A 23,695-nucleotide genomic window follows, 5' to 3' on the forward strand; every position below is an offset into this window, starting at 1 on the left:
CAGTTCGTATCAACCACAAAACTTAATATCTGTGAACTCTAAGTGCTCTGTCGAGCCTCCATCTTAACTTTTGGGTTAACCAGTTCTTTGTTATAGTTCATTCTGTGCGGATGCAGTGTCAAGTGTAGATGTATACGAGCTACAACATATATGGGAATTAAGCTTTCTATATCCCGATCACTGATCCCATTCCCATTCTTGATAAACAATAAAAGCAATGAACAATGTATTTCATGGGTTATTTTTGGGAGAAAATAGTTTCCCATTCATAAACTTCGTTGACACTGTCATCTCTACAGTCAATTCGGTTATTTACATCAAAGACTTATGGTTCTTCTCAGACTGCAACATTTCCAATGTAGTTTGGTCAAATGTATATCTTAACTCCCATAATAAGCATAATTTAAAATGACAGAAATTTACTTTTGGTTTCTGTTTCTCTTATCCTAGCAGTATTTCAATAAAAAAGTATGATTATGGCTAACATTTTACAAATCTTCATCTGTGATTGTGTACTATAGTGTCACTCCGGAGTTCTTGTAAGGGTTCTGCACATTCTTGAAAGTTTGTCACATTGTTAGCAATATCTTTACTGCATTTGTAATGAACATCACCTTAAAAATATTAAAAATTTGTTAACTGTTCTGAGATAACACAAACCATGCATATTTTTTCATCATGAAACTGACCTGGTTTTTCTTCAACTTTCAACAAGACTGTCTCACACTGTGTTTCATATGTTCCTTTGTTTAGTCCAACAATTTCCAACTGTAAAGAACAAAAATCACTGCATTTTATCCTTACTTTAATAAAATATCTTACTTAACACATAGTACTCCATTGTTTGGATACTGAAACCATCTGCAACAATTATTATTCATTATTCATCTAATTACAACTCACCAATCCAACTGCCACAATGCTGTTATATGGCAACAAAATTAACCAATCCCATCCCAACGTTTTTCAATAATTACAATAAGCTAAGTACTTTTTAGGATAAATTCTTTGGAAAGATAAAGCTACAGGATAGGTGTAGTTATAGTGGTAACTCCTACTAGCCTCCTATGCTTTACAGAATCTAACTCTGATTTAGTAAGTGAAAAGTTGTTTTTCTTTCATTATTTTCTGGGGCTGTAGGTGAGAAAGTGTCTCAAAAAGGATTGAAATTATGTTTAATGCTTGTTGGAAATCACTAAGAGATTTTATTCTCTAATAATGGATGTATATAGTGTGGGTAATCTGTGTGTTGTGATTTATTCAGTCTCAAGACATCTTCACATTTTCTAACTTTAATATTTGACTTATTTTGTTAAATCTGTAACGTATGATCATACATCTAAATGAGTAGCTTAAGACAGAATTTTAAATTTTTAAATTGAATCAATAATTACATGAAATACTGAAAATCAAATTTTTGTTGCCACTGGAATCTGTTAGATAGACAAGCTGCAAATGGGACCATGTAACTGTTTTAAGACGGTGTGCATTAGTGCAGCCACAACCATTGGCAGACTTGCTGTTGGTCGGAAGCAACCAAACTTACATGTAAGATGAATGTGTAACATACATGTAGCTGACTGTGGCCAGCTGGCCTGTCAGACCAGTACTCGTCATGCGACTAGCCTCTGGCCAGTGAGCCGCTGTGGCCAAAATTGTATGTGATTCCAGTTGTGTGCATTTGATTATTTGTTTGTCGTTCCATTAATGCAAAAGGATCTTTCTGTCATAATGGACTTCAGTATGAAAAAAATAATAAAATTTAGGAAGAGGCCTGCTTAGCAGGACTTCTCATCTGAAGAGCATGCAGGCAAAAACCTGAAAAACAAAGTGTGGAACAAAATGAATATGACTCTTGGTGGCAACGAATGTACAGCACAGAAGAACATAACGCACTGTGTATGTTCTTTTACATTTATTTATATTTTATTAACACAACATGTACATATAATTCAGAGACTGTAGTTCAACTGATTTGACAATGCGCCTTCATCTACAAAGTAATGGGCAAGTATGTTTCTGTGGTGTGAACTGAATTTATGATTGCATATTTGTTGGGGAATATCCTCAGAAACTGGGGGATATCTGTTAACTAAATCTATAAACTGTACACAATCTCTGTTTCATACAGAGATGGGTAGAAAACAACACTCCTTAACAGTGTTCACAGTGAAATCAGTGTCTACATTGAGGACCTTGTGAAAGATTCTCCAATTATTTACTATTATCCTTAACTTGGACTCTGTGAAACTTCTAGCTAAAGAATGATGAATGTTGAGTACTTTTTGCTTCACAAAAAAAATTGCAAACATTCTGTTTGTAGAGTGGGATTGAAATATAGGATGCACCCACTATTTTTTCTTCTTTTATTTTGCCTCACGGTCCATAGGTACACAGCCAAATCTACCTTCGTAACCTCCATCAAGTGCCCGACTTGCAGCCATCTGTGCTGGCCAGCTCCAGCCCTGGCCGTGCCCACGGCTGCACTAGTGTGCCGCCAAGGCTGTTAGCTGTTTAGTAATACAGAACAAGAGGAGCATTCACTTGAGAAACCTGGAAGTACCGGCCAGTCTGCCTACCGCCTATAGCTGGATAGCATCTTCTGATACTGTCAACAGATGAGATGGCTCCTTATGTTGCCTCATTACATGAATATGATGAACCTATTATACTACACAATGAAACAGTGCTTATTGCGTGCGTGCGTGTGTGTGTGTGTGTGTGTGTGTGTGTGTGTGTGTGTGTGTGTGTGTGTGAACTATTGGAATTGTAAACATGACCATGACAAAGATTCTCACTGATGTAGACACTGCTTTCTATTATGTGAACTAAAGATGGCCATTTAACTAGTCAAAACTATTAATTAAATGTCAGGTAATTAAGATATATTACCTTTATTATGATATAACTCAGAAATCTCTGAAACTCAATAGAAAGCTCTATGTGGATACAAGCTAATGTCATGCTTTTATCAGGTTCCATTCTACATGGAATGGGTGTGCTTAGTGACTGTGTTTATTAAAACTAAAAATGTACAGCAATCAGTTGCTGATAATCTGTTTATTGCAGATCTAGCCAGATTTCAACTATTGGATGGCTATCACCAGAGCTAAAAAATGTAAGAATACATTACAATAAGACACGTGAATGAAACAAAACATATTATAGTTGTATGGGCTCTGTACATGAAAAGACGATAAAGTGACACAGCAGTATGATGCAGTTCAGGTCATCATTATCATTTACCTGTACAAATAGCCCCTCCTGGCTATCCAGGTCACTATTTCAGTTCGCACTGAAGCCACTGTTTGCAGTTATTACACAGCTAACCTCGGTGCATGACATAATGATATGCAGAGCCCCCATACATGTGTAGTTTAGACTACAGAATTTACAGGCTTTGTTCATACACTGTTGGCTAATATTTGGTACACAAGAAACACAGTAGATAAAAACATTGCTAAAAATAGGTAAGGTATGTTTTATTTGTGAAGCAGTGACTACCCATTTACCAGTTGACCTGTGCCGTGAACTAACAGTAGTTTGTACATATTGCTGCCTAAAAACACAAACAAATAATAAAAAAAAATACACAATTATTCTTGCTTACACGAATACAAATTTACTGGCTTCAGCTGCCAGAGACTGTGGTGTGTGTGTGTGTGTGTGTGTGTGTGTGTGTGTGTGTGTGTGTGTGTCAGTCTTTCCATTGAGCCTATCTACGATTCAGCATCTCCACTATGTGGTGAGTAGCAACTATTCTTTTCATTATATTGTTATATTCCATCCTTGATTTTCCATAGCTTTACAGTACACTGACTACTGATGTAGAAAAAGCTTTATGTTACTTAATATCAAACATATTCACATATGTGACCCTGGAGGAATACTATTATAATAGGCCAGTATTGGCAGGCCAATGCACTTGCTGGCTTCTGTTGTCACAGGCCATGCCCAAAGAAGTTTTTAAAAACTTCCCAAAAATGAGAGTTCTCATTGACAACGGTTCGGTGAACAGCACACCACCCGACGACTGCTGGTGGCAGAAAGTTTCCAGTTCCTTCAGCAGGCTCATAAATTTCCCCTTTTCACATGAATTGAGCATCATCATATGCGAGGACATAACTGGAATGACATGTTCACTTTCAACAATGTAGACGGCAAAGTTAGATTTTTCAGCCACACTAATTCCATGTAACATGACATGTCTGCCAAATCTAACCTCAAGTCACCTTCCAGTTTGTTCCATATAATAGACATCACAATCAGGATACACTTTCTTACAAACACCCAACCTATGATAAATACTGTCTTTGTCAACAGTATTATTCAAAACCCTCCCCAAGCTACTCTTGCTGGTAAAAGACACCTTTACTTTCTTTTTTCTAAAAACAGAAGGCATCCTATGCCTATGATAAATACTGTCTTTGTCAACAGTATTATTCAAAACCCTCCCCAAGTTACTCTTGCTGGTAAAAGACACCTTTACTTTCTTTTTTCTAAAAACAGAAGGCATCCTATCACTGATTTTTCCATAGTATGGTGCCCAAGTATAATTCCTATTGCTATCATGAATTTGCTTGAAACCATTTTCCTTCTGCCTTTTCTTTTGTATGTTATTGCACATATTGTGGGTAGTTATTCCTTTTAGCATTATATTTAATTGTGTTCAATTCAGATTAATGTTCTGCTTTTAACATTGGAATTTCTAATAAATGGTCGGAAGTAAAATTAAAATATTTATTTTTTTCTGTTGACAGGGGTGGTTTGAATTGTAATCAATAATAATGTCTCTGCATGCGTGTTTGTTGTAGATCCCAAAGGAATGTTTGTCATTTTGAAATTTAATGCTCAAATCTAAGAAATTAATGGACCTGAATGAGATTTTCACTCTGCAGCAGATTGTGCCTGGTATGAAACTTCCTGGCATATTAATACTGTGTGCCAGACTGAGACTTGAACTTGGGACCTTCGCCTTTTGCTGGCAAGTGCTCTGCCATCTGAGCTACTCCAGCATGACTCACAAACCATCCTCACAGCTTCAGTTCTGCCAGTACCTTGTCTCCTATCTTCCAAACTTCATAGAAGCTCTTTCGCGGACCTTGCAGAACTAGCACTCCTGGAAAAACGGATATTGTGGAGACATAGCTTAGCCACAGCCTGGGGGAGGTTTCCAGAATAAGTTTCATATCAGCACACACTCTGCTGCAGAGTGAAAATCTCATTCTGGAAACATCCCCCACGCTATGGCTAAACCATGTCTCCACAATATCCTTTCTTCCAGGAGTGCTAGTTCTGCAAGGTTCACAGAAGAGCTTCTGTGAAGTTTATGAGGTAGGAGACGAGGTACTGGCAGAATTGAAGCTGTGAAGATGGCCGTGAGTCGTGCTTGGGTAGCTCAGATGGTAGAGCACTTGCCCGTGAAGGCAGAGGTCCCGAGTTCGAGTCTCAGTCCGGCACACAGTTTTAATCTCCCTGGAAGTTTCAATTAATGGAGCTGTATGACTCCACTTTATATGTGAACTTTATTTTACCACATAGGCTGTTGAAATACTTAATAACTGTTTCAATGTGAACATTATTCCCTCAAATTAACAATGAAGTATTGTCAACATATCTAAAATAGTACATTATTTTAGTAATGACTCAGGATTGTCCCGAAAAAATTGTTCTCCAAGTAGTTAATAAAATGTCAGACAAAACCCATCTTTCTGTACATATACATTTCTATTGCTTGAAAGTAATTATATTCCAAGATTAATGCAAGGAATCCTATGTAATCACTAATTCCTTCTTTAGGCAACTTATTCAGTTCTATAAGGGTTTTCTGAATGATTTTAATGGTTTCAACAACTGGAACATTTTTACATAAGTTATTTATATACAATGTAACTAATTTCACTTTGGCCTTTAGAGGTATTTCTTTAACTTCATCAACTAATTCATGAATGTTCTTTATTTAGTGCTGATGATTAAAAATGAAATGTTTTTCCTAAAAATCTAAGCTTTTCTTAGCTACTTTGCTGAAAGGGCTACCTCTACTGTTAACTGTCAGTCTAATAGGTATTTCTTTTTTGTGGACCTTAATTTGTGCCCTAAGAGTAAGTGTATGTGGGTTTATTGCTCTTAATTGCAGAGTGTCCCTCGGTACAAATACTTCATTACATTCTTTTAATTTTTTGTTAATTTTCATATGTGCTTTGGGAGTAAATCCTTTCCAACATTAATAGTGCCATTCCCATGGGAGGCTTTTTGTTTTAGCACTGTGCTCAGCTGCACTAACTACCACCATGCTATTTCCATTATCCACCTTTGTGATGATTGAACATTCATTATTAAGCTTCTTAGTAATCTGTTTCCTGTTGCTGTTGTAATTAATTTCATTACTACTAATCCTACTTTGTCTAATCTTTGTGGTTCTCTATCAAAATTAATATAAGTAAAATTCAGCATTCTGAAATAGAATCCAAAATTCAAAAACTATTGGTGCAAGCATTCCCATCCTGGCCAAATTCTCAAGTTTCTGGTTATGTGTGAATCTGGTTTGATTAGCAATTTTCTCACCTGTTTTTAAAACAAAGACAGACACATGATCAAAAATTAAAGGATTGCTTAGCCTAGATAAGGCAAAATTTAGCTTATACAACTTGTTACTTAATAAAACAATGATAAGTTCACATTGGAATACCAACAATATTATGAAGAAGATACACAGCTAATCACCATAAAGATGACTCATTGTGTTGCAGATAGGCAAAATGAAAATACTGTTACACATTGAGCTTTTGGTCAAAGCCTTCCTCGGAATGGAAAACACACACATTCACACAAACAAGCACAGACATGCACACTTCACGTACACATGTCTAATACCTCGGGCCAGAATGCAACTGTACGGTGTCGAACGGAAGCAGCAATGTGGAGGTGATTCAGGAAAGGAGAGGGACAGCAGGGTCCAAAGGGGAGGGGGGGGGGGGGGATCAGCACTGCCTGATGGAGTGTGCAGAGAGTAGACAATGATCGGACAAGGCTGTCAGGCTGTGTCGGGAGACTATGGGGGAGGGAGGGAGAGGGGGCTCTGGGATGTCTGGCAGGAAGCAGAAATGCAGAAGAGCAGAGAAGGGGAAAAGACTGATGGATGCATAGGCAGGGAGCAGTGCCAGCGCACAATGAGAGTGAGGTGACATGAATTGGGAGGAAGTGATAGGACAGAGGGGTGTGGAAACAGTTGTGGGGAGGGTATGGAGGTAGCAGGTTACCATAGGTTGAGGCTGGAATGATTCTGGGAGTGGAGAATGTGTTGTAAGACTAGCTCGCAGCTGCACAGTTCAGCATAGCTGGTGGTGGAGGGAAGGATCCAGATGGCCTGGGCAGCGAAGGACCAATTGAAATCAAGGATGTTATGTTCAGCCGCATGTTGTGCCTCAGGGTGGTCTACTTCGTTCTCGGCCACAGTATTGCGGGTCCATTTATGCTGTTGGGCAGTGGGCTGGTAGCCATACCAATATAAAAAGCTGTGAAATGATTGCAGCAGAGCTGGTATATGACATGGCTACTCTCACATGTGGCCCAAGTCTCTGATGGGGTAGGAGAAGTCTGTGACAGGACTGTAATAGAAAGTGCTGGATGAGTGGACTGGGTAGGTTTTGCATCTGGGTCTTCCACAGGTATATGATCCCTGTGGCATCGAGTTGGGATTGAGAGTGGCATTGGGATGAACTAGAATGTGTAGGTTGAGTGGGCAGTGGAACACCACATTACAAAGTGTGGGAAGGATCTTAGGCAGGATGTTCCATGTTTCAGGGCATGATGATAGACAATCAAAGCCCTGATGAAGGATGCAGTTTAGTTGTTACAGTCCATGGTGGTATTGGGTGATGAGAGAGAGCTGGTAACTGGTTCTTGGAGGAGGTGGGAGGATCGGGTGTGTGTGGGGATATGGGAAATCTGTTTGCTGAATAGGTCTGGGGGATAGAGCCTATCTGTGACAGCCTTTGTGAGACCTTCAGCATACTGGGCAAGGGAGTTCTTGCCACAGCAGATATAACATCGCGATGTGGCCAAGCTGTATGACAGGGACTTTTTAGTGGGGAAGGGCTGGCAGCTGTTGAATTGCTGGTACTGTTGGTGGTTGCTGGGTTTAATGTGGACAGAGCTGTGGATGGAGAGCTCAGAGGAGGTAGTCAACATCCTGGAAGGTGGCATGTCGGGTTGAGGAAGACTGACCAGGTGAAGTGGATGGGAGACAAGGTGCTGAGGTTGTGAATAAATGATAGGGTGTCTTGGCCCTGAGACCAGATCATGAAGATATCGTCAATGAACCTGAACCAGACCACCAGTTTGGGATTTTGGAATGTTAGGAAGGCCTCCTAGATGGCTCATAAACAGGTTGGCATAGGAGGGCACCTTCTACATCTACATCATACTCCACAAGCCACCTAATGGTGTGTGGCAGAGGGTACTTTCCGTACCACTATCTGATACCTTCAACACTGTTCCACTTGTGAATAGTGCGTGGGAAGAATGATTGCCGGTAAGCCTCTGTATTGGCTCTAATTTCTCGAATTTTGTCCTCATGGTCAATACGCGAGATTATGTGGAGGGAAGTAATATGTTGTCTGACTCCTCCTGGAAAGTGCTGTCCCGAAATTTCAGTAGTAAATCTCTCTGTGATGCACAACATCTATCTTGTAACATCTGCCCGTGGAGTTTTTTAGCATCCCCGTAATCCTCTCTCGCCAGCTAAATGATCCCATGACGAAACACGTCTCTCTTTGTTGGATCTTCTCTATCTCTTCTCAGTCCTACCCGACAGGGATCACAGATAGATGAACAATACTCAAGAATGGGGCGAACAAATGCCTTATATGCTACTCCTTCATGCGTGAGTTAAATTTCCTTAAGATTCTTCTGATGAATCTGTCTTGTGTCTGCTTTTCCCACTATCTGTTTTATATTGTCATTCCATTTAAGGTTGCTCTGGATAGTTACACCTAGATATTCTACAGCAGACACTGTCTCCAGCTGTTTGTCATCAATAGTGTAGCTGTAAAGTGTTGGTGTTGTCTTCAGTCCTGAGACTAGTTTGATGCAGCTCTCCATGCTACTCTATCCTGTGCAAGCTTCTTCATCTCCCAGTACCTACTACAACCTACATCCTTTTGAATCAGCTTAATGTATTCATCTCTTGGTCTCCCTCTACGATTTTTACCCTCCACGCTGCCCTCCAATGCTAAATTTGTGATCCCTTGATGCCTCAGAACATGTCCTACCAACCAGTCCCTTCTTCTAGTCAAGTTGTGCCACAAACTCCTCTTCTCCCCAATTCTATTCAATACCTCCTCATTAGTTATGTGATCTACCCATATAATCTTCAGCATTCTTCTGTAGCACCACATTCCGAAAGCTTCTATTCTCTTCTTGTCCAAACTATTTATTGTCCATGTTTCACTTCTATACATGGCTACACTCCATACAAATACTTTCAGAAATGACTTCCTGGCACTTAAATCTATACTCGATGTTAACAAATTTCTCTTCTTCAGAAACGGTTTCCTTGCCATTGGCAGTCTACATTTTATACCCTCTCTACTTTGACCATCATCAGTTATTTTACTCCCTAAATAGCAAAACTCCTTTACTACTTTAAGTGTCTCATTTCCTAATCTAATTCCCTCAGCATCACCTGACTTAATTCGACTACATTCCATTATCCTCGTTTTGCTTTTGTTGATGTTCATCTTATATCCTCCTTTCAAGACACTGTCCATTCCATTCAACTGCTCTTCCAAGTCCTTTGCTGTCTCTGACAGAATTACAATGTCATCGGTGAAACTCAACGTTTTTATTTCTTCTCCATGGACTTTAATACCTACTCTGAATTTTTCTTTTGTTTCCTTTACTGCTTGCTCAATATACAGATTGAATAACATCGGGGACAGGCTACAACCCTGTCTCACTCCCTTCCCAACCGCTGCTCCCCTTTCATGCCCCTAGACTCTTATAACTGCCATCTGGTTTCTGTACAAATTGTAAATAGCCTTTTGCTCCCTGTATTTTACCCCTGCCACCTTTAGAATTTGAAAGAGAGTATTCCAATCAACATTGTCAAAAGCTTTCTCTAAGTCTACAAATGCTAGAAATGTAGGTTTGCCTTTCCTTAATCCTTTTTCTAAGATAAGTCGTAGGGCCAGTATTGCCTCACGTGTTCCAACATTTCTGTAGAATCCAAACTGATCTTCACCGAGGTCGGCTTATACCAGTGTTTCCATTTGTCTGTAAAGAATTCACGTTAGTATTTTGCAGCTGTGACTTATTAAACTGATAGTTTGGTAATTTTCACATCTGTCAACACCTGCTTTCTTTGGGATTGGAATTATTATATTCTTCTTGAAGTCTGAGGGTATTTCGCCTGTCTCATACATCTTGCTCACCAGATGGTAGAGTTTTGTCAGGACTGGCTCTCCCAAGGCCGTCAGTAGTTCTAATGGCATGTTGTCTACTCCCGGGGCCTTGTTCCGACTCAGGTCTTTCAGTGCTCTGTCAAACTCTTCACGCAGTATCGTATCTCCCATTTCATCTTCATCTACATCTTCTTCTATTTCCATAATATTGTCCTCAAATACATTGCCCTTGTATATACCCTCTATATACTCCTTCCACCTTTTTGCCTGCTTCATTACCGCGTTTTTATATTTTCTCCTTTCATCAATTAAATTCAATATTTCTTCTGTTAGCCAAGGATTTCTACTAGCCCTCGTCTTTTTACCTACTTGATCCTCTGCTGCCTTCACTACTTCATCCCTCAGAACTACCCATTCTTCTTCTACTGTATTCCTTTCCCCCATTCCTGTCAATTGTTCCATTATGCTCTCCCTGAAACTCTGTACAACCTCTGGTTCTTTCAGTTTATCCAGGTCCCATCTCCTTAAATTCCCACCTTTTTGCAGTTTCTTCAGTTTTAATCTACAGTTCATAACCAATAGATTTGTGGTCAAAGTCCACATCTGCCCCTGGAAATGTCTTACAATTTAAAACCTGGTTCCTAAATCTCTGTCTTACCATTATGTAATCTATTTGATACCTTCTAGAATCTCCAGGATTCTTCCACGTATACAACCTTCTCTTATGATTCTTGAACCAAGTGTTAGCTGTGATTAAGTTATGCTCTGTGCAAAATTCTACCAGATGGTTTCCTCTTTCATCTCTCTCCCCCAATCCATATTCACCCACTATGTTTCCTTCTCTCCCTTTTTCCTACTCTTGAATTCCAGTCACCCATGACTATTAAATTTTCATCTCCCTTAACTACCTGAATAATTTCTTTTATCTCATCATACATTTCAGCAATTTCATCATCATCTGCAGAGTTAGTTGGCATATAAACTTGTACTACTGTAGTAGGCATGGGCTTCATGTCTATCTTGGCCACAATAATGCATTCACAATGCTGTTGGTAGTAGCTTACCCGCACTCCTATTTTTTTTATTCATTATTAAACCTACTCCTGCATTACCCCTATTTGATTTTGTGTTTATAACACTGTATTCACCTGACCAAAAGTCTTGTTCCTCCTGCCACCGAACTTCACTAATTCCCACTACACCTAACTTCAACCTATCCATTTCCCTTTTTAAATTTTCTAACCTACCTGCCTGATTAAGGGATCTGACATTCCACGCTCTGATCTGTAGAACGCCAGTTTTCTATCTCCTGATAACGACGTCCTCTTGAGAAGTCCTCACCCGGAGATCCGAATGGGGGACTATTTTACCTCCGGAATATTTTACCCAAGAGGACGCCATCATCATTTAACCATACAGTAAAGCTGCATGCCCTCGGGAAAAATTACGGCTATAGTTTACCCTTGCTTTCAGCCATTCACAGTACCAGCACAGCAAGGCCGTTTTGGTTAGTGTTGCAAGGCCAGATCAGTCAATCATCCAGACTGTTGCCCCTGCAACTACTGAAAAGGCTGCTGCCCCTCTTCAGGAACCACACGTTTTTCTGGTCTCTCAACAGATACCCCTCCGTTGTGGTTGCACCTACGGTACGGCCATCTGTATCACTGAGGCACGCAAGCCTCCCCACCAACAGCAAGGTCCATGGTTCATGGGGTGGGGGAGCTGTAAAGTAGTGGATTTCTTTTCCTACATAAGCGCAATATGTTACATTTATTTACGTTCAGGGTCAACTGACAGAGTCTACACCATTCATCAGTTCTCTGCAGGTCATTCTGCAAATTCTTACTATCTTCTGGAGTTGCCTGCGAATAGCCTTAAAGAGGATCTGACACTTTGTACTAGATCATGTATATATACTGTGAACAGCAACGGTTCTATCACTCTTCACCGGCCGGTGTGGCTGAGCGGTTCTAGGCGCTTCAGTCTGGAACCACACGACCGCTAAGTTCTAGGGGACTGATGACCTCAGATGTTAAGTCCCATAGTGCTCAGAGCCCATCACACTTCCCTGTGGTACTCCGGATGGTCAGCTCCGATATTCCATAATCTAGTATCTTTTCCATTAATCCTCAATGTGGGATGGTGTCAAATGCCTTACTGAAATCAGGGAACATGCCATCAGCCTGAGCACCTTTGTCCACTGCGATGTGGATCTCATGGAGGGACAGGGCGAGCTGAGTTTTGCACGATCTCTGTTTGCAGAATCGATGTCGATTTTTATAGAGGAGCTGTTTATTTTCCAAAAACATCAAAATTTTTGAGCATAAAACATGTTCCATAATTCTACAACAGAGTGACACCAATGATATAAGTCTATAATTGTGTGGATCTGTTTTACGGCCTTTCTTACAAACGGGAATGACCTGCGCTTTTTTCCACCTTGCGGCTGCCAATGGCTTTGCCATGGATTTGTTTGTACACTTTCCCTTCAAAGGAGAGGTAGTTGTGTGTCAGGATAAAATTAATGAGGTGTATGAGGAATGAGGTCATGGGTTTGGAGCCTGAAGGACATTGGGAGTGGTACTGTTCAATAGTGACAAGACCATGGGCATGAGGGATGTTGATGTATACGGAAATGATGAGGAGGAATCCTGGAGATGAAGGGGTGGGGATGGTGGAGAGTTGGTCTTACGCAGGAGGCTAGATTTTAGGCAGTTGGTTGCATGCGTTGGTTCGTGAAGACTGAAATACTTTCAGTGGGAGCACAATAACTAGCTGCAATGGGGTGTCCAGGATTGCTCGGGTTTGTAGCTTTTGGGGAGCATACAGAAGGAGGGTGTGTGGAGTGTCATAGGGGTGAGGATGGAGAAGGGTTCAGGGCAGAGGTTCTGGGAAGGGCCTAAGAATTTATGCTGGGATGGAAGTTATGTTGAACTCTAGGATGGAAATACTCTGGCAGAATTTATAGATAGAGCAGACAGACAATTGGCAGACGCCTTTTGCCGGGTAGTCACCATGATTCACAGACAGTTATGGAACCTTTGTCTGCATGTAGGGTGATTAGCTCAGGATCCGTTTTGAGGCTGTGTATGGGTGTCCTTTCTTCTGCTGAAAAATAGGTGTTCTTAATAAGGGACCTGCGCAAGGATAGTGAGGCCCAGTTGGAGGTAAAGAATTCCTGTAAGGTGACCAGGGGGTGTGTTTAGGTGAGAGGGATTTGCAGGGGAGGATCACTGTTTGATGGTGCTATAAAATGGGAGAGGCCGAGTTCAGTGTTGGGATTATGTTGGCTCTGGTTGGAGATATTGGCAGAAAAAAAGTGTTTCCATTGCAACAAGTGTCCATTGCAGGGATTGGGAGAAGGAGAGTGGATCTTTGACAAATCCAACATAGATAATTTGGGTGAAGGGCTAACGGTACGGCCTTTTGATAGCACTGAAACGTATGTAGGGCTGTGCCCCAAGGAGGCAGTAGGAGGTCAGAAGGCTAGATAACATATGGACGTGATGTCTGGGATGCTGTTTCACATGCTGGAGTGCAAGGGGTTCAATTTCAGAGATACTGGCCCCGTATAACGAAAGTCTGACAAAGGCCTTCACAGACAGGGAATATTCCCCAGACCTGGTCCACAAACAGATTTCTCATGACATATCCTCACACGCACCCAATCCTCCACCACAGTCACAAACCAGTTCCAAAGGAGGGCCCCTTTCATTATCCAACTCCACCCCAGACTGTAACAGCTGAACCACATCTTTTGTCAGGGGTTTCATTACCTGTCATTATGCCCTGAAATGAAGGATATTCTACCTAATATCCTTCTCACCCCTCCTAAAGTGGTGTTTTGTCACCTACCCAACCTCCACAATAATGTAGTCCCTACCTGTGCCACTCCCAATCTCAACCCTTGCTACAGGGATCATAACCCTATGGAAGACTCAGGTGCACTAGCCACCCAGTCCATCCACAAGCACTTCCTATTCCAGTCCTGTCATGGTCTTATCCTACCTCATTAGAGGCTGGGCTACCTGTGAAAGCAAGCACATCATACACCAGCTATGCTGTAATCATTGCACAGCTTTTTATATTGGTATGAGCACCTCTCAGCTGCCAACCAGCATGATTGGCTATCGCCAAACTGAACTGTGGCCAAGAACAAAGTGGACCATCCTGTGGCACAACATGCAGCTAAGCACTGCATGCTTGATTTCATTGGCTGCTTTACAACCTGGGCCATCTGGATTCTCCCCTCCACTACCAGCTTTTCTGATCTGTGCAGATAGGAATTAACCTTACAACACATTCTTCCTTCCCAAAATCATTATGGCCTCAACCTAGAGTAAGCTGCTGTCTCCACAACCTCCACTCAAGAGTTTCCACCCCGTTTGTCCTACCACCTCCTACAATTCATGTTCCCTCACCCTCACTCTCACTGTGGGCAAATCTCTACCAATGCACCCACCAGTCTTTCCCCATCTCTGCTCCTCTCTTTTCCACTCCCTTCCCCTCCCCCTCCCTCCTGCACTGCTTTGGGTATGGCTGGTGACAGTAGACACCAGTGAGCACATCAGCCCTCCAGCATTGGCCTATTGTAACACTATTCCTCCAGGTTCACATACAAGAGCATGTTTGGTATTAAGTAACATAAAGTTTTTTCTACATAAACAGCCAGCATACTCTAAAGCTTAATGAATTTAGTACCAAACAGAACCAATGATGCTACGAGCCTATGGGAAACTAGAGTGTAGATGCAGTGTGAAGTGTAATGTGTCTTGTTTCCTGTAATCTACCTCTGTTGATACATACATTCCCAAGGCTTCTGGTGTATATTTCTAATTGGAGCTCTTGTTAAAATGGGGCCACATGTTTTTAAATGGTTTTTAGTAAAGTTTTATTCCTGTAAGCAAGAGTAATTGTATATTTTTATTATTTATTTATGTTTTTAAACAGTTATATAATATGTATTGTCAATTGGCAAATGCACACTAACTTATGAATAATACATAACTTAGCTATTTTTAGCAATGTTTTTATCTACTGTGTTTCATGTTTACCAAATATTACCTAACAGTATATGAACAAAACCTGTAAATCCTGTAGTCTAAACTAAACATGTATATCTTTCTGACATACACTGAGGTTAGCTATGTAATAACTGTAAACGGTGGCTTCAGTATGAACTGAAGTACTGAATGGATAGTCTAGGAGGGGCTATTTGTATAGGTAAATGATAAAGATGATTTGACTTGCATCTTACAGTGATGTCACTTTATCTTCTACTCTTGTACAAATCTTATACAAATATAATATGTTTTTTCCATCCAATGTGTCTTATTGTAATGTATTCTTATCTGTTTTCAGCACTGATGATAGTCACTCAGTGGCTGAAATCTAGCTAGATCTGCAATAAACAGATTATTAGAGACTGAATGTACTACATTTTTCAGTTTTAATATTACACTATCACAGAATCTATAAAAGGAAGTAGAAGTGGCTGTGTATATAAAAATTTGAGTTAGGTCACATGCCATAGAGGTTAGTGAATACTGCCATGAAAAGTTCTCTGAATGCTGTGGCACAACAGTGTATCATAAAACAGGCATATCAATGGTATTGACAGTTTCCAGAACCACAGGAAAATTTTTAAGTTTCTTTAAGCATTTGGAGAGTTAATGTTGTTATACAGACTTAATTGGTGACCCACTATTTGTATAGACTAAAATATTATTTCGTTATTAGATAGTACTGATTGAAGATGGGTAGGTATTGAGTATTGAAGGTAATAGTGCCAGAGATATTGACAAATTGGCTTTATATACAACTAACTTCAGTAATTTACCTGACAGTGATGGCTAAATATATATAAGACTTGTTTACTTTAAAATGAAACAGTATAGATTAAACAGCAGCAAAGACAAGGAATGGACAGTAAGTTCAATTAAAGTATTTTGTGCCCAGGAGAGAAATCTCTACGTAGTTTAGAGAAAAAGCTAATATGCACAGTTAAAACTCCATTATCACAAATATTCCAAAGGAAAAAAATCCTATGACTTTTTCAGTGTGTCAGCAAACACTGCATCTAAATACAGATGCATTAGATTACTTTTGCAGACAATGTATGCACATTTGACAGATGTCAGTGTCAAAAATGGAACAATTAAGATCACAAAAACCTTTAGGCTGCTAAGAGATGGTAAGTCATATAGTTAAGACAAGAGTCCTTAACAGTGTATTACAAACCTTGTATTAGCATGATAGGACTACTATGAGCTAACTGTATAACTGGTAACTGTTTTTTAACAGAGTAAAACATGCAGTAGTAATCTAATCTATTATAACTTAGATCAGCAAATCATCTTTAAATTTTTGAATGAAGTCATTCCACTTTATACTATTAAAACATATCAGCAGCCTAAAGAAGAATGACTTTGTTCAAAGATTTCAATATGGCTGTGGACCCAGTCCTCATCAAAATTTATCTTAACTACTGATTCATTTTTCAAAGCAGAACTACCATACAGCCTGACATTTTGGCTTCCATGTAGAATTTTCTACAAAGATTGCCATAATGGTCTCATAAACAAGTCCTAGGAAGGATGAATAACAAGAATTATCTTCCTAGTATACTCTGACCTTCCCAAGAGCCTCGATTTCAACCGCAAAATTATACTTTGAATATTATGATATATGACATTAATGTTGTTGATCTTGCATGGAGTGAATCTTATCTTCATACCACAAAGCAGGTCACTATGTTACATAAATAAAGCTAAACTCACAATGGAGGAACAAAAAATGTGGACCATCACAAGGTGATACATGTTCTGCATCCTATTTTCAGTCTGTACCTTCATCCCTGAACAACCACATATAGTTTACGAGGATGTAGATATTTTCCCCAGTGGGATGTACAGATAGCATTATCAATCTATATGACATTAATTAATATTTTATTAATAGCACACAATACAAGACACATCCGAATGGCAGTGAGGTCTAAACCTGACTGAAGTCAGAGGTGTTATTTCACTAGGTGTCTCCACAGAGCCCCCTGCCCCAGTACAGAGCACAGGGGAAAGTAGCGGTCGGTGAGCATCATCATGCGCTGATGCGTACGGCCAATCCAATGGGGCAGTGGCAGGCGTGTGTGCAAGGCACAACATGGCAGTTTCTTGGAGAAGTGTGGCACAGGTGTGTGTGTGTGTGTGTGTGTGTGTGTGTGTGTGTGTGTGTGTGTGTGATTCTACCATGAGAGGCATGTGTGAGAGACACGATCGGACCATTTGTCTGGATGAGGGGCATTGTGCAGATGTATCGGGTTGGTTGTTGTGGCTGGCATGAGACACAACTCGACTGTTTCTCAGAGTTTGCCATGAATTTGCACTGAAAGTAGCTTGAACAAGGTTGCGCACAGGCAGTGTAGTCTCCACAGTAAACATTGTCATATTTGTTGTTTCTACATCTACATCTACATTTATACTCCGCAAGCCACCCAACGGTGTGTGGCGGAGGGCACTTTACGTGCCACTGTCATTACCTCCCTTTCCTGTTCCAGTCGCGTATGGTTCGCGGGAAGAACGACTGTCTGAAAGCCTCCGTGCACGCTCGAATCTCTCTAATTTTACATTCGTGATCTCCTCGGGAGGTATAAGTAGGGGGAAGCAATATATTCGATACCTCATCCACAAACGCACCCTCTCGAAACCTGGCGAGCAAGCTACACCGCGATGCAGAGCGCCTCTCTTGCAGAGTCTGCCACTTGAGTTTATTAAACATCTCCGTAACGCTATCATGGTTACCAAATAACCCTGTGACGAAACGCGCCGCTCTTCTTTGGATCTTCTCTATCTCCTCCGTCAAACCGATCTGGTACGGATCCCACACTGATGAGCAATACTCAAGTATAGGTGGAACGAGTGTTTTGTAAGCCACCTCCTTTGTTGATGGACTACATTTTCTAAGCACTCTCCCAATGAATCTCAACCTGGTACCCGCCTTACCAACAATTAATTTTATATGATCATTCCACTTCAAATCGTTCCGCACGCATACTTCCAGATATTTTACAGAAGTAACTGCTACCAGTGTTTGTTCCGCTATCATATAATCATACAATAAATGATCCTTCTTTCTATGTATTCGTAATACATTACATTTGTCTATGTTAAGGGACAGTTGCCACTCCCTGCACCAAGTGCCTATCCGCTGCAGATCTTCCTGCATTTCGCTACAATTTTCTAATGCTGCAACTTCTCTGTATACTACAGCATCATCCGCAAAAAGCCGCATGGAACTTCCGACACTATCTACTAGGTCATTTATATATACTGTGAAAAGCAATGGCCCCATGACACTCCCCTGTGGCACGGCAGAGGTTACTTTAACGTCTGAAGATGTCTCTCCATTGAGAAAAACATGCTGTGTTCTGTTTGCTAAAAACTCTTCAATCCAGCCACACAGCTGGTCTGATATTCCGTAGGCTCTTACTTTGTTTATCAGGCGACAGTGCGGAACTGTATCGAATGCCTTCCGGAAGTCAAGAAAAATAGCATCTACCTGGGAGCCTGTATCTAATATTTTCTGGGTCTCATGAACAAATAACGCGAGTTGGGTCTCACACGATCGCTGTTTCCGGAATCCATGTTGATTCCTACATAGTAGATTCTAGGTTTCCAAAAACGACATGATACTCGAGCAAAAAACATGTTCTACAATTCTACAACAGATCGACGTCAGAGATATAGGTCTATAGTTTTGCGCATCTGCTCGACGACCCTTCTTGAAGACTGGGACTACCTGTGTGCAAGTGGTTTTGCTGTCCTATCCACAGGAGAGCATCTTGGGAAGTGCTTGTTGTTTGGTGCAGGTCGCACAACTCATAGTGTTCATGGCAGCCTGCAGTTCCATCTGTAAGGGCTAAATTATATGTGGAATCTGCACAATTGTGTTTGACATAGTGTCTTGGAGCAGTAGAATTTTACGGTTGTGTGTCATTTTACGGTTTGAAATCGAAGCTCTTGGGAAGGTAGAGTATACTAGGAAGATAATTCTCGTTAATCATCCCATGGGACGGGGAGCTAACTCAATAGGTGACAGTCAAGTTGAGCCAGCCACCTTGGCTGGCTGTTGTGGCAGGGAAGGGGCACTGTCTCCCTCACCAGCAGTTGAGCAAACTCATGTCATCGTGTTGGGCTGCTGAAGACGAAAGGGGACACTGTCTCCTTTGATGGACTTCAGGCAAAATTTTGTCATCTCCATTTCTTGCTGAGTTTACTGTGTGATGAATGTGGTGAGGCAAGATAGATGCCATTCTTAATGATAAACATTGTCAATGGTAAAATACTAACACAAGCAAAATTGTCTGAGAGCCATTCAATCAGTTGAATTGTATGCTCAGAATGAATTGCGTAGCACAGATGCAGTGTGGTCAAAGCACTGGTGTGAAACTGTCCAACTACTTGGGTAGCGAGGAACTGTTCAATGCTGCATTCACAGTACCTGCATGGCTATTCTGTGGAGAGTGCCAGATGCATTGTTGTGGGGCACTGAACATGTCAATTAGGTATTCTCTGTCAAGACAAGTCATATCCTGAACAATGATGTAGGGTACAATACCAAATTTGTACTGCACTGTTGGTTAACTGTTGTCGGCATTGGAGCGATGTTCAGTATCGTTCTTGGCATAGTTCATGCATGTTGGGCTTTTGGCAGGTTCACCACTACAGATACTTTCTCTAGTGGGATGTATGGATAGCACTATCAATTTATATGGTATGGCTTCAGTGTAATAATACTTTTATTAATGTCACACACTACAAGACACATCCAAATGGCAGCAAGGTATAAACCTGACTGAAGTCCACAGGTATTGCATTACTTGGTGTGCAGCTCCTGGTCACAGCTGTTATTTCACCAGTTGTCCCCACATGGGTGAGAATACACAGCTTAACAAATTTACAAATTTGACACATTTGAATAAACTTCTTTTGTTGGTGATCAGAAAGTAATGCATTAGTATTTATGTATGTATCTAGTTCCCTGGAGTGGGCCATAGGATACTCTCATTACCACTGTGGAGATGCTCCCCCATGTCAGTAAGCTGTTTACTATCTTCATCATTTACTGACATAGTGCAGATGAAGATGCAATCATTACCTTCAAGTAACACAAATCTCTAACACTCTGCCACCACCTGTATTTCACATGATCTGATCCTTTGATATCTCACTAGGAGAAAACAGCTGCCCAGCACCTTTTGACTCCAGCACTGTTTTTATGATAATGCCTTTGATATGAACTATTTGCTTACACCAATATTACATTGGCTGTGGACTCAGAGATTGATTTGCTTCTGAGTTGGTTTCATGTAAGCTTATTGATTGACTTGGGAAATGGACACGGACACAATTAGCTTTTGGTTTATATGGACAGTAAACCATCTATATACCACATTAATTAATAAGTGATGGTATTGATCCCCCATGGTACACAATAAGGGTCAGATCACTGTTGTGGAAGCAATAAAAAAAGCACGCAAAATTTAAAAGAACGCAAAATTCTCAAGATTGGCAAAGTTTTGCAGAAGTTCAAAATATGGCGCATACTTCAATGTGGCAATGAAACTCTGTCTCGGAATCTGACAGAAAACTCAAAGAGATTCTGATCATACATAAAGCACACCAGTGGCAAGATGCAATCCATACCTTCACTGTGCGATAACAACAGTGAAGTCACTGATGACAGTGTCATTAAAGCAGAGTTATTAAACACGGTTTTCTGAAACTACTTCACCAAAGAAGATGAAGTAAATATTCCTGAATTCCAGTCAAGAACAACTGCCAAGGTGAGAAAAACAGATTAGGTATCCTTGGTGTAGCAAAGCAGCTTAATAAAGGCAATGCCTCCAGTCCAAATTGTATACCAGTCAGGTTCGTTTCAGAGTGTGCTGATATTTAGCAAATATATACAACTGCTCACTCACTGAAAGATTCATACCTAAAGACTGGAAAATTGCTCAAGTCACACCAATGCCCAAAAAGGGTAATAGGAGTAATATGCTGACTTACAGGCCCATATCACTACTGTCGATTTGCAGTAGGGTTTTGGAACATATACCGTGTTTCAACATCATGAATTACCTCGAAGAAAACAATTTATTGAGACGTAGTCAGCACGGGTTGAGAAAATATCATTCTTACTCATGAAGTAATGAGTGCTATCGACAAACTGATTCCATATTTTTAGATTTCCAGAAGGCTTTCAACACCGTTCCTCACAAGTGTCTTCTAACCAAACTGCATGTCTATGGAATATCACCTCAGTTGTGCGATTGGATTTGTGAATTCCTGTCAGAAAGGTCACAGTTCTTAGTAATAGATGGAAGGTCATTGAGTAAAACAGAACTAATATCTGGCATTCCCCAAGTAAGTGTTATAGGTCCTCTGTTGTTCCTGATCTACATTAATGACATAGGAGACAATCTGAGTATCCCTCTTAGATTGTTTGCAGATGATGCTGTCATTTACAGTCTTGTAAAGTCATCAGATGACCAAAACAAAGAACAAAATGATTTAGATAATATATCTGTATGGTGCAAAAAGTGGCAATTGACCATGAATAAAGAAAAGTGTGAAGTTATTCACGAATACTAAAAGAAATCTGCTAAATTTCTAATACGCGATAAGTCACACAAATCTGAAGGCTATAAATTCAACTAAATACTTAGGGATCAAAATTACAAATAACCTACACTGAAATGATCACTTAGATAATACTGTGGATAGAGCAAACCAAAGACTGTGATTCACTGGCACACACTTAGAAGGTGCAACAGATCTACTAAAAGGACTGCTTATACCACACTTGTCCGCCTTATCCTGGAGTATTGCTGTGTGGTGTGCAATCTGCATCAGATGGGACTGACAGATGACATCGAAAAAGTTCAAGGAAGGGCAGCTCGTTCTGTATTACCGTGAAATAGGGGAGATAGTGCCACAGACATGATATGTGAACTGGAGTGGCAATCATTAAAGCAAAGGCATTTTTTGTTGCGACAGGATCTTCTCATGACATTTCAATCACCAGTTTTCTGCTCTGATTGCAAAAACATTCCATTGGCACCCACCTACGTAGGGAGAAATGATAATCAATACAAGAAATCAGGGCTCACACAGAAAAATTTAAGTGCTAGATTTTCTTGAGACAGATTGAAGGTGGTTCACTGAACCCAGTGCCAGGCACTTTGCAGTGAATAGCAGAATAATCACACAGATGTAGATGCAAAGAAAGTTGCAACAGCAACGACTGTAGATATAGCTTTCTTTCACAAGTGGATTGCTGCTGTACTGTAACAGCCTTAGATTTAATATTATACTTGAACAAGGAAGTTTAAGATACCAGTTTTACATAGGACTGGGCAATACACAACTTCAATGTATTACTTGATACAATTTAACTTCTATTCCATTGTTGTATATTTATAATTACATTTATTTAAACTTACTGTCGCACACAAGTTTTTCATTATGTCTTTAAAAAAGTATTAATACAAGTAATGTATCAGATTTCACCAACTGTTTTATATTTTTATAAGGATTGGCACAAGGCTAAGCAAGATAGTAAGATGGAGGTTGTAAAAGATAGTTAGTGTTGGTTATATTGTCAGAGTTTGAAACAAAAATGTACCGTTCTTTAACCAGTTTATGCAAAATTTAAATGCTGTATTTGAAGTTGAGACAATGCAAAATAACACGAGCTTAAAATCAATGTTTTATCCCATAGTTTTAAATATGACCTGGACCTATCGTCAACTACAGACATGCAGCCAATTTCATTAGTTAAGTATTTGTCAAATTCAATATATTGTCATAAAATAAAGTACAAAATATGATTATTTTTGTTAATCGTCTGGACTGTTGCAGTTATATAAGTGACTGGAGATTGGAATACCTGTCTCCAAATCACTGTAGGTAAATGCAAACAGTTTGAGTCATACCTCTTTGCACTTTCAACACTACTTGGTGGAATTAATTCAAACTTATAACTATAGCTCCACTGCCAACAGTCTCACAGAATAACTCCATCAACAATTAAAGCCTTTGATCAGATGCCACATCACATAGCATTGAGTTGTTAGCCTCCCTATTACATGGTTCACACTTTTATTTTGGTATTGATTTTCTTGACATTCCATGATCAAATAAATAAAATTTTTCTGCCCCTTGATTCTTAAGACATACATATTTTCCCAGTTACTACAGAAAACAATAATTTTTATTTTTATAGGTTTGGCC

General features: G+C 40.1%; 1 protein-coding gene across 2 annotated transcripts in view; it reads right to left on the reverse strand.

Moving 5' to 3' along the window:
- The window catches only part of LOC124606711 (epsilon-sarcoglycan), a 103,207-nt gene that overhangs the window by 61,764 nt on the left and 17,748 nt on the right, over positions 1-23,695 (reverse strand). For both annotated transcript variants that reach the window (XM_047138742.1, XM_047138741.1), the window contains exon 3: positions 690-768. In XM_047138742.1, coding sequence (XP_046994698.1) covers positions 690-768 — 79 coding nt within the window. The remainder of the gene's footprint in view (positions 1-689; positions 769-23,695) is intronic.

Source organism: Schistocerca americana, chromosome 3, assembly GCF_021461395.2.
Source record: "Schistocerca americana isolate TAMUIC-IGC-003095 chromosome 3, iqSchAmer2.1, whole genome shotgun sequence".
Classification (NCBI taxonomy): Eukaryota; Metazoa; Arthropoda; class Insecta; order Orthoptera; family Acrididae; genus Schistocerca; species Schistocerca americana.